Source organism: Prosopis cineraria, unplaced genomic scaffold, assembly GCF_029017545.1.
Source record: "Prosopis cineraria cultivar Desert tree isolate PC_DT_omini unplaced genomic scaffold, ASM2901754v1 PC5, whole genome shotgun sequence".
Classification (NCBI taxonomy): Eukaryota; Viridiplantae; Streptophyta; class Magnoliopsida; order Fabales; family Fabaceae; genus Prosopis; species Prosopis cineraria.
The window spans coordinates 2671025-2683170 of record NW_026555336.1 but is presented as its reverse complement, the minus strand read 5'-3'; the positions used below and the strand labels follow the sequence as shown (position 1 = coordinate 2683170).

The 12146-nt window shown below is 37.4% G+C and overlaps 2 protein-coding genes across 2 annotated transcripts; both read left to right on the top strand.

Annotated features, from left to right (window-relative positions):
- Positions 1-3812: 3812 nt before the first annotated feature.
- Positions 3813-8765, top strand: LOC129311177 (uncharacterized). Its single transcript, XM_054953247.1, has 3 exons — positions 3813-4172; positions 5202-7044; positions 8187-8765. Exons 1-3 carry the CDS (start codon positions 4114-4116, stop codon positions 8763-8765), a joined length of 2481 nt encoding a protein of 826 aa, XP_054809222.1. The 5' UTR covers positions 3813-4113.
- On the top strand, positions 8761-10538 carry LOC129311178 (uncharacterized). Its single transcript, XM_054953248.1, has one exon. The coding sequence runs from the start codon at positions 8762-8764 to the stop codon at positions 10148-10150; it is 1389 nt and encodes a 462-aa protein (XP_054809223.1). The 5' UTR covers position 8761; the 3' UTR covers positions 10151-10538.
- The last annotated feature ends 1608 nt before the right edge of the window (positions 10539-12146 follow it).

Sequence of the window (12146 nt, the reverse complement as noted above, 5' to 3'; positions counted from 1 at the left end):
CTTCTTTTTAACTTGGCTTCACCTTCAGGTAGGGTTTTCAAAAGTCTTTTGTTTCCCATTTTTGATATTTAAGAGTCAAAAGAGTCTTTAGTTTTTTTTTTTTTTGGTTAGTTGTGGGTTGAAGGCAAAAACTCGCTCATTTTTATCTTTGCATTAATTAGGAGGATAGTAAAAAATCTTCTCATTTATGGAAGAAATTCTATAATAGATTCTTCTCAATACTCTTTAATGAAGGCATCTTTTAGAGCTTTTGTATTGCCTATTTAAAGGCCTTTATATGCAATGCATATTTTGGAGAGAGAGATCAATAATATTATTCTTCTTGTGCAAGTGTAAGAACTAGTGTTCCCTATAATACATGATTCAACTTTGCCAGGAGCGATCAACCTTGTTTTTTAATGGCATTGTTTTTCTTGGTTCTATCACTTTTCTTGGTTTCTAGGATTGCAAGTTAAGTGTGTGTTTGGTTTTTAATTTATCAAAAGTCATTTTGATAAAAGTTCATTTAACAAAAGTTAATTTGATAAAAGTCAGTTGTTATAACAAAAATTGTGTTTAAATACATTTTTTTAAAAGTTAGTTTGACAAACTGAAAGTTGTTTAAATTAATAAAAATTTGTGCTTTTGAAATGTGCTTCTAAATATAGAATAATAAAAAAAACATTGATTTATGATAATTTATAATTTTCATTATATAAATATAATATATTAAAAAATATGAAATAAATTTAAAATAACATAGAATTTAAAATGTTAAATAATAAAAATATAAAATATAAAATTTAATATTAAGAAAATATGTAATCAATAGTCAAGATAGAGGGAGTAAAAATGAATTTGTATCGTTGAGCTGAACCATAGCTTCCTTTAGTCACTTTGTCCTCATCAATATCAATGGCTGAGCTCCCTAACTTAGAGATAGAGACAAGCATTCACACTGGTCCTCACACTCTCTATCACCACGTCGTCCTCGCCATCAACATCTGGACTATCGTCATTTCAATCATGGTTGAACTTTGCTTTTGAGCCATTGCCAGCACAACAGAGGAAGCTCAAGAGGAGCTAAGATAGCAGTAATAACAAGCATCCCATATACAGAGGGGTTCAAATGAGGGCGTGGTGCAAGTGGGTGTTAGAAATTCGAGAGCCCAGGAAAAACAATCAGATCTAGCTGACACCTTCACCACTATGGAGATGGCAGCGTGTGCCTACAACGTGGCTGCACTTGTTATCAAAGGCCATTTTGCCATTAATTTCCTTGAACTCGCAGGTTCCTTGCCTTGACCTACTTCCAACTCTCCTAAAGATATTTAGGTTGTTGCAGCTAAGGTCGCTGCCATGAAGATATTCAATCCTTGATGAAGTCATACTTGTCTTCCTCTTTGTTGTTGTCATTGGCAATGTTCTCTTCCTCCTCTGGTGACCTGTCCACCTTAGAGGAACTGGGTGAGATAGTGGAGATGTCACCTCTAGAGAGTAGCTTCGAGATGGGTGGAGAGACAGTAACATGAGATGAGAGATGAGAGAGCTCTTGACCAGAAGAGATGGGAGTGGCAGAACACAAGCTCTCGCGCACGACAAGAATGACAAAAATAATAGAGGGTATTATGGTTAAATATAAAATTAAGTATCAATTATTAATGCTCAAATCATCACATTCACGTAAAAGTAACCAAATGAAGAGTTAGAAAATCTATGTTTAGCCATGTTTTAGATGTGTTTAGGGAAAGTATTTTTGTTATGAAAAATTTCTTTCAAACAACATTTCACTTACAAAAGTATTTTTGGAATGGGAGATATTGTATTTCCAAACAGTGCCTAAACCCTATTATATTTCATAGGTTATTGGGACAAGTTACTTGTTGAGGTCCACATCAAGCACTGCTTAGCTTTCGGAATAAAAGGCAACATAAGGCAGTAATCCACCAAAAATGATGTGAAAGAGAAGGAAAAGCAATTGTTAGCTTTCAATCTATAGCATTTATTTACCCCAAATCATCTTTAGAGTAGCTCCTAGCTAGGCTATTCCCCACATGATTGCAAATAGCGACTAATACAAACATAGATACAAAATCTTATATCAAATGACCCCATGTGATCGAAACTATATCTATGCCTTGGATTTACAAAAATTACACTAGCCAGCCTTTTCTAGTTGCGTGGTTTTGGCCAACTCTTTTTTTTTTTTTTAAATTATAAGTGCATTTTCATGTTGCATTTGTTGTGTTAACATGTATTTTTTTTTCCCACGTTTCAATAAGGGATCTTTGCCCTTTGGATGAAATTTTGGCTTTGATTCCTCTTACAAGATCAAACAAAGGAATTATCTATCATTAGCCCTAGTGGTGGGGCCAAGGTCCTGAGTCACAGGATATAAGACAATGCAATTTAAAAATAAATAATTAAAAAATAATATTTTAATTTTTTAAAATTAATTACATAGGCAAAAAATATAATAACATAAGTAAAATTATACATATTTTTATTTGGGCAAAATATATTGAGATTTTTTTATCAAAAATATGCTGAGAAGGTTGATATGGAGTTTAAATTTAGATTCCCAAATTTTTTTTATTGAGTTGGAGAATTTAAAAAGCTAAAAATATAAGATGTAAGGTTGTAAATTTTTCATACTACATGTACAATTTTTTTCATGTGAGAGGGTGATTCCCCCCTCCAAAAATAAACTACGTGGCTCCCCCGCTGATTAGTCCACAATTCATCCAAAGCCAAGGCAAGCAATGCACATATTTTCTAATCTCAACTCATGCATACACGTATTTCTATATTAATTATTTAATATTTAATTATGTAAACTAGCCAAATTGGGCTTGGTATAGAAATGTGCAAATGACACGGACTTGCAAAATTTGCAATTTCATTTTATTTGTGATAAGTGTCAATTATTAGATATGTGATAATCATAATAAACAAAATGTGCACACCTTCCACACACATTCTAGTGTTCGAACTTGCAATCTCCATTATAAAAGGTGTAAAGGTGTCATTTCTGACACTTGGATGGCTAATACCATTTATATTTATTTTGATTTTATAATTTTCAATCATCAGCAGCTCCAACTCTACGCAATTAAAAAATAATAATAATCAATAATGGCTATAAATGTATTGATTGCATTGAATGCAATTACAGCAATAAGTTTGAAAGTCTGAATTATTGATTTTGAAATATACGCCTACACATTTAAACAAGGATAGTAATACATTATAACTTTTACAAAAAAATAATAAATTATATAGTATATGTCCATTACTAAAAGACATCAGTTATATTTGACTGTACTAATACGACGGATTAGAGAAATCGTAGTGACAGAGGGAGGGAACCAGCAGAGGCATGGACCTCATAATTTTTTTTAAATTTTTTTATATTATATAAGTATTATATACTTTCAATCTTTTAAATTTTATGAAAATTTTATAGTAAATATATTTTTTAATTTTGATCCTCTATTCTTAAATCCAACCTCCCCCTGCATTGAAGAGAAATAAGTGATAGTTTTCAAATCCTAAATAGCAATGAAAATTATAAACTTTCAAATCATTTCAAAGACATCTCTATGCATAATGTTATCAAATAATTGAAAATGACTTAAAGCTAAATAGCAACGAGAAACACGCTTTATTTTATGTCATTGATACATTACAAAGTAACATGTACTTAGTATTTAATATATTAGCATCATCTCGGAGAAGTCGACGACGACAAGCCTCCTCCGTTCCTAGTCCCCCCTTTCAGTCAAATGACCTTACCACCCTTATCCCCCAAGCCAAAATCATCGAAGGATGGGAAGAAAAGGATCGTAACAGCCACCAGGTTCCCTTCCTAACCTCAGCCGTAACCCTAAACCTATACCCTTTTTAAGGCCTCGACCCATTTCCTTCAGCATCAGCAACCAAGCTTACGACGTCGTTTCAGTCCATTGACTGTAATTCTAGCTTTTTTAACTGTGTTCTTTCCCTTCTTTGTATTTCGCTGTTTCTCTGGGACCATTCGTTCGCTGCTATCGGGTGTGCTTGGGTTGTAAGCGCAGTTAGAACAGCCCCAAAAAATTTGGTCTTGTGTCTTATGGGTTGTTCTCTTCCTCTGTCATGGAGCTCGGAACCCTAATCATCAGAGCGTTCAAGCTACTCTATATGCTCTTCCACCGGTATCTCTACCGTTCTCACCATTCCTAGTTTTCTTCATCATCAACTTTGCTTTTTGTGGCTTAAAAAATATGCTTCCGGTATCTGTGCTTTGTCTTCACATGTTCCTTGTCCATGGTTTCCTATATTTCGTAAATTTTCAATATTTTGCCACTATTGGAAGTTGAGGACTTGTTTTTGTTGTCAGGTTCCTGTGACTTTTTTGTTACTAGTTATAGCTTCTTCTTCTTCGGTATAGATAAATCTTTTTTTTTTATTTAATGACCTGTTACTATTTTTATTGAGACCGAGGAAAGAAGGTCTTTGATTTTTCCTCCGGGATTGAACGTGTGGAGTGGGTTATTCTTGTTTGGGCTCTAATCATCCGGGGGTATCTGGGCTAGAACGCTCTGTTTAAGGAAGCGATTGCAATTGTGCTGCTACTTTTTCGTTGAGTGGGTTCTAGCGGTCTTACTGAGGGATGGTTCTGGCATGTGGTATGGCAATCCCTTAACGTTTTTGGCTTAACGGTGGATACAAGCATTTCTACGGCTTCTAATTCTGGCATGCAATATTGATTCCCAGATGATTGCTTCTCAATTTTTTTCTCTTTTCGACAATTGGGCATGAAGGGTTTGATTTATTTATATATTTATTTATTTTGACGACTGCTCTAACTGCAAATGGTTAACTTCTGGTGGCATAATGGACAATATTCACGGGGCCTGCACCTCCTTCGAGCTTTCTAGTGTTTACATTTGTTACATCTATTTATACTATATGTTGGTAACTTTTAATTTCATTTAACCTGTAATGTTTGTCTCTTAAATGCAATATTCCACCTGGTTTTAAACTGAAATAAAGCGGGAAATAATTACTGGCAAAATTTTGGTTGCTTTAGCTATTGTAATTTTACTCCCATTCTTTTTCTTTATTTTCTTATTTGGGCTTGGGTTTTTGATGCTATGCTGCAGTTGTTTTGTAATGTTGCATGTCTAGAGTAAAAAAAATAAAAAAATAAAAAATCTTACATCTATTTGTGGTTCAAATAGGGGATTGTCACACCCAGCCAAAACATTCTACTGTTATGTGGTTCTGTTATGTTCCTTCTATTGCTTTGCTGCCTATGGACCATGCTGTACTAGTGGGATACAAAATCCGCCTGAATATGATGCTTGTGTGTCATTTGGGGAAAATTACGAGCTGGATTTTTCAGATGGCTTGGTTAGTGACACTAATGTGGGCTATGGGATCCCAACTTCCCACAATAGTATTGAAAGTGTGTGTCAAAATACTCATTCATTCTGTTTTCCTTCGACAATACGTGGATATTCATACCAAGAGAAACGTATGAAAGAAGCTTCTTTAGAAGACTCTAGTAGTCAGTACAATGGTCCATTTGGTGTAGAACTAACTCAAGATAGCCAGCAGGCAAGTAACAAAAGTTGGTCATCTGACTATGGTATGTTTGAGCTACTTAACGGTGGGGTTGTTTCTTGTTCTTTGAACTCTAGAGAAGGAACTAATGATGCTCCATTGTTTCAAACTGAGAATGGTCATAAAGATGATCTTTCTTCCTGTGGAGGAGCTTTATTACAGCAGAAGACAACACAGTTCTTGCCCAAGAACTCCAAGATGGCTGAATCCAGTTTCTTCTCACCCAATGTAAGGATTGGCCCTACTTTGCTGGACTGGGGACAAAAGTACATGTATTCCCCTTCAGTGGCTTTCATAAATGTGGAAAATACATGCAATGACTGTATGTTACACCTTTATGAGCCCTTCAGTACTGACATACAGTTCTATCCTTGTAACTTCAGTGAAATTTCACTAGGTCCTGGTGAATCAGCAGTTATTTCTTTTGTTTTCTTCCCTAGATGCCTGGGCTTGTCTTCAGCTCACCTGGTTTTACAAACAAGTTACGGTGGATTCTTTGTTGAGGCTAAAGGGTATGCTACTGAATCTCCCTATGGAATTCAGCCCCTACTAGGTCTGGAAATTTCTCCTGGTGGAAGGTTGAGCAGGAATTTTTCATTGTTTAATTCCTTTGATGAGACCCTGTATGTTGATGAAATAACTGCTTGGATTTCAGTTTCATTGGGGCATAATTCTGTTGAAACCGAAGCAATTTGTAGTATAAATAATATCCATGCTTTTGATAACCTACTCTTCCCAATTATTAAGGATCGGTTGGTTGTAAAGAGTGGCCAAATTGGTTCACCAATTGTAGCAGTTAGGCCCCATCGAAACTGGGAGGTTAGTCCACGTAGCTCTGAAGCTCTTTTAGAGATAGATATTTCAGTGGGAATGGAGGGAAAAGTATTTGGTGCATTTTGTCTGCGTCTAATGACGTCCTCACAAGAAAAGTTTGATACTGTTATGGTTCCTATTGAGGCTGCAGTAATTAGCGATTCTGCCCATGACACTGTTGGTATCTATATTTCAGCAAGTCTTGAGGCTCTAACACCATGTGATGGCGGCGAAACTATCATCATTATCTCCATAAGAAATGATGCCCCTTATCTTTCAAGCTTTGTTAAAATTGTAGAAGTTTCTGACTCTCAGATTTTTCACATCAAATACATGGAAGGCTTGCTACTTTTCCCCAATACTGTCACACAAGTTGCAATTATTTATTGTAGTCACCTGCGCACCAAATTACTTGACTTACCAGCTAAAGAGTCTAACTTGCGAGATAACTGCAAACTTCTCCTTCTTACGAATGACTCAACTAGTCCTCAAATGGAAATTCAGTGTGAGAACATACTACATATATGCTTTGGTGATCGCTGGCTTTCTTCTATTGGATTAGAGCACGAGACTAAATATAGTGAATCAAGAGATCTGAGGGCAGGTTTTGTGGCCAGAAGCATGGAGGGGCCACCACATGTCAAGGTATGCAGATTCTTTCTCCTTTTTATTTGGTCACAATTGTTGATTCAACACTGAAATAACAAATTTAGAGTAGTGAGTCTCTTGTAAACTTGAATGGAATAGTGCATATATATGTTTATTTGTTTGCTTGCATGTATGCATACATGCATGCATATATGTATGCATGTACATGTGTATACATATATATGTATGTATGTTTGCATTCATGTGCTGCTTGAAATGTATAGTTGTATCAACTCAAGTTGGCGTGAGTGGTAGGGGCTCTTGTTACTTAAGCAATCCCAACCCTTGTGTATGTAGCAATTTAGTTGGGAGGAGTTTGCCCTTTGCTCTTTGTATCTTGGGGGAGATAATCTTTGTTGTCGGTGGGGCCTATTCATTTTCTTCACAAAAAACTGTATATTCCACTGGACATTCTTTCATGAAATATTAAGGTAGATAGTAGTTCCAATGGACATTCTTTCATAAGGCATTAAGGTAGAAAATCGTTAATTGATACTCCTTGAGCATTTTCTTTCACCAGTTATTTGTCACATGAATTACATGTTAGGAGCATGCAAATGAATGGATTGTGGTGTTAAATTCAAACTAACAATGGATCTGTCCGAGCTATTGATTTGAGGAACCCTAAGTTTGATTTTATTCAAGATCTAAGGTTCCAATCCTGGAGATTTAAGACTTAAGAGCATAAATGGTTTTTGGGATAAGACGCTGCACTGGTGCTCTAAGTCAAAGATCCTATGCAATTTTTATTTAATATTCGACAATATTTAAAAAGGAGAACTAGTGATAAAATGAACAATATCCTTACTATTCATCTATATTATTGTTTCCAATACAAATATAAGCGGAAATCTCTCTTAATTGATGTCATGAATTTGTAATCTTTAAGCGTGTAAATTGTATAACGTGCAGCAAATGTCCTCCTGGATCACTTGTGTTCTCTTGAAACCCTTGCCCAAAAGAAAAAAGAAAAAAAAAACAATTGACATTTTATAAAATATTAAGCACCCTTACTTCATTCGCAATTTTTGAGTTGCCTCATTGCTATAGTGGTGCACATGGAAAATATGCGCTGGCCTAAAGCTATATTACTAGCATTACTTGTTTTTTCTGATATTCATAGTCATTTGCTTCTGCAGGATATAGAGACAGCAGATGTTGACGAATTAGTGCTTGGAAACTGGATGTCTCAAGGAATGTCAGTTGGCATGTCTGTGCTTGAAAACCGTGAGGTGTTATTCCCAGTGATTCAAGTTGGAAGTTTTGTCCCTCAGTGGATCACTGTAAAAAATCCTAGTGAGTATCCAGTTATAATGCAGCTTATCTTGAATGCTGGAGAAATAATTGGTGAATGCAAGGGTCCGGATGGATTAGTACGCCCCTCTTCATCTGGCAATTTGGTTTTAGATGAGTCCACAACTCCAACAAAGCATGGATTCTCAGTACCTAAGTCTGCAATAACAAAGGCTTTTGTACACCCTCATGGTCGTGCATCTTTAGGGCCAATACTTTTTTATCCATCGGATAGATGCGGGTGGAGTGGTTCTGCGTTGATAAGGAACAACCTTTCAGGCGTTGAATGGTTATCCCTTAGGGGATTTGGAGGGTCACATTCCCTAGTCATGCTCGAGAAATCTGAGCTTGTTCAGAGTCTAGATTTTGATCTTGAAATGCCAGGCACCTTAATTTCTCTCTTCCATATGCCTTGCTGCGCATGAAAGAGATGACTTCTGCCTGTTCACATTCTTTAGTGAAAGAGCTCTATGCCAAGAACACGGGAGACCTGCCATTGGAGGTGTTAAGTATCAGAATTTCTGGGAAGGAATGTGGATTGGATGGTTTTTTGGTTCAATCTTGTAGAGGTTTTGTTTTGGAACCTGGGGAGTCAACAGAGCTTCTGATATCGTACCAAAGTGATTTTTCTGCAGCCATGGTACATCGGGATCTTGAACTTGCCTTGGCTACTGGTATTTTTCTGTTACCCATGAAGGCAAGTTTCCCTCATGATATGCTGAGTAACTGCAAGAAATCCATGTTTTGGATGCGTGTGAAAAAACTCTCTCTGGGATTCTTTCTCTTCACATCCTTACTTTATGTGGTATTCTGCATCATATGTCCTCAAACCACTGCTCATGGCTCCTTGGATTGCCTGTGTAAGGGTGATAACATTAACAACATTCCCACCACTGTGGAAAGTGCTGGGAAAACTCTTCTGCGTCATAACCACAGAAAGAGTAGGTTATCAATGTCTGATAAGATGAACAATCTGTTGCGCTCAGTTGGAAACGATACAGCCTCAGTTGGAATGTCTCAACGCCTGATGCAAACTCCAGCAAACCATACACAGACCAGTCAATTGTTGGATGCTCCAGATGAAGCAAAATTACCATCTACTGTAACCCAGAGCTCTGATACAGTGGGAGCATCGCAACCTTGTAATAATCTCATGGTCAAAACTGGAAAAGAAAAGGGAAGGAGAAGGAAGAGGAAGAGTCTTCCCGCGAAAGTAGCAGGATTATCTGAAGTTTCAAGTAGTCAAAGTGGGAATTCTACACCCTCATCTCCTTTATCTCCAGTTGTCTCTGCAACTTCTAGATGTAACTGGCCATTGTCTCCTGAGGTGGAGCAAACCCTTGAAGAGTCTCGTACTTCGATTATTCAAGAGGCTAACCAACATTCTGACAATGATCAAGCATCTGTTTCTGCTGATGAGGTTCCAGTGAAGTGCCGGGGAAACATTCTCTCTTCTGAAGGGCTGCTGCATTCAACTCCAACAAGAGCTGCTAGTAAATCTGTTGAGATTCCTTCTGCTACTTTTCCCCTGCCTGGTGAACCTTCTTTCTGCTTGGCATTGACATCAACCGTTCCTCCGTATGCTCGAGCTCCAGGATCCGAACTTGAGAACAAAAAAACTGTCCAAGCACAAGAGACAGGGCATGCGGATGAGTATACCTATGATATATGGGGCGGCCATTTTTCTGGGCTTCATTTGTTGGGTCCTCCATATGTTACTCCTATGAAGTCTAGTCCTGCAGAGAATAATTTCGACAGCTTTTTCGTCAACGGGCCTCAAACCCTAAAGACCATTTCCCAAGAAGGCTAAAAAAAAAAAAAAGTTACCAAATGTTCCTCTCTGGCTCTCCTCGCTTCTAGTTTCTATTTGCTTTATGGATGGGAAAAATCGCAAGTCTAGACAGCCACGCACCCGCATGCACTAGCTAACTGCACATAAAACCTAGTCTATAAGCTTAATCTGTAAGTCATACATAAAAATGGCGCATGAGTTGTGGAACATAATAAGTTGGGACTCAAATCACCTAATTTTGCATGGAAAAGAAAAGGAGCTGAAAACGAGGAGGGGAATTAGAGTGGTTGGATTAATATAATCTGCTCAGTTATCGTCTGAAAGAACGAGTATTCCGGTGAGTGTTTTTGCATCGCGTAACGATTTTATCATAGGTATTTTGAAGCAAGAAATTCAAATTTAGTTACTTCTGATCCGCAAAAGTTCTGATACCCTCTGGTAAAACTTGGCGTGAAAATATGCTGGTAGATTTTATATCACGTCTTGTTCTAGTCTTTGAATAAATCGTCTTGCTCCTTAAATAATTGACCCCTGAAAGACCTCGTGCGTTGACTTTTTGCTTCGAGACAAAGTCACCCGTGCCTTCGCATCTAAGGACCAGTTTTATGTCATATATTACTGCTCGTCATCTTCAAATGGACGTGCCCTTTTTTTTCCTGGTTTTCTGGGCCAGCGATGCATGCAGGCGAACCCGTACTCTAGTCCAGTTTTTTTTTTTTTTTTGGAATGAGTTCCTTACTTCGGAGGTTTTTCTCGAATCGTAGCCTGTTCTTTTTGCTGGGCCTATACGTTTTCAGATTCTCTATTCTTTGACCCATTGGAAGCCTAATGTGATCGTGAGCTTTCAGAAAACATTTTTTTTCTAAGATCAAACCCATTAACTCAGATGGCTACCATAGATAAAGATAATAAAGGTATTTCTCACCACATGCAGAGGTTGATGGAGACGACAGAGAGACGAGCATGCGCATTATTCAGAAGCAGCCGGCAATACCGGAAAGCCATATCAGAAGCTTTGTAAATTCAGGGACCATTTCTATTCTCCAATCAATCTACACCCAATTTGTCATTTCCTACCAGACGTTGACCTTATTGCAACCAAATATCATAATCTAGTGTAACCGTGCTATTCCACACACAAGGCTTAACTTCTTTGTTGGTAACCATACTAATATATAGCTCCCCATGATGTTAGATACTAACCCTCTCTATATAAGACATTTTAGTTCAATAGTTTGAGGCCATTCTTGGTCGAGTAGATAAGGAGAAAGCTGTAACTCAGAGTCTATTAGTCTATTCATTTGGGCCTGCCTTCTGTCGGATCACTTGAAGTGGTCCTATTTCGAAGTGCCTTTATATCAGCCTTCAGGACCATTTCTCACAGCAAAGAAGGATCACGACTTCTTTCTCTCTCACCATCTAGTAATAACATGATTTACTAGAGGTGTTACCCTTCCTAAGATCTACATTCACAATCACATGCAGTTCATTTGCGGTGTTTTCCAACCAAACTTATCACAAGCAAATGATGAGCGTTGATGTGGTTGGTAACTTGGTAGGTTAAGGCATAAAGTAGGTGGTTTATTTTGTTCTGCTTCGGTTTACAGCTTGACAGTTTAAGATGATAACAGATTTATTTGGACCCAGAAAAGTGAAAAGCTTGATAGGAAATAGGGTTATGATGCAACAAAACTGAGTTGGTTAAGATATTGAGCAGGGAGTGTGACCACAGTCACAGACCAAAGCTTCACAAAAGTTAGTTTCGCGTGTCACACGATGGGTGCTTTTATTTTTGGCTTGGTATGTGACACTAGGAGTGCTTTTAGCCTTTAGGGCTTTCAATTCTGATTATTTGTATTGCATAATATTGTGAAATTGCTGGGCTGATCAGGAAGACACAAACGTTGACATTTCGTCCTTGTATGTAGTGCCTGATCTTTCTTTGGATCACTAAAAAAAGCTGAAAATAGAACAGGGTGTGTCGGGCAAAGATCAAGATCGAAGCAGAGAGACA

Coding starts and splice junctions, on each gene's coding strand:
- LOC129311177 (XM_054953247.1), top strand. CDS start 4,114: ATGGAGCTCGGAACCCTAATCATCAGAGCGTTCAAGCTACTCTATATG. Junction 4,173..5,201: donor CTCTATATGCTCTTCCACCG/GTATCTCTACCG, acceptor TGGTTCAAATAG/GGGATTGTCACACCCAGCCA. Junction 7,045..8,186: donor AGGGGCCACCACATGTCAAG/GTATGCAGATTC, acceptor TTGCTTCTGCAG/GATATAGAGACAGCAGATGT.
- LOC129311178 (XM_054953248.1), top strand. CDS start 8,762: ATGAAAGAGATGACTTCTGCCTGTTCACATTCTTTAGTGAAAGAGCTC.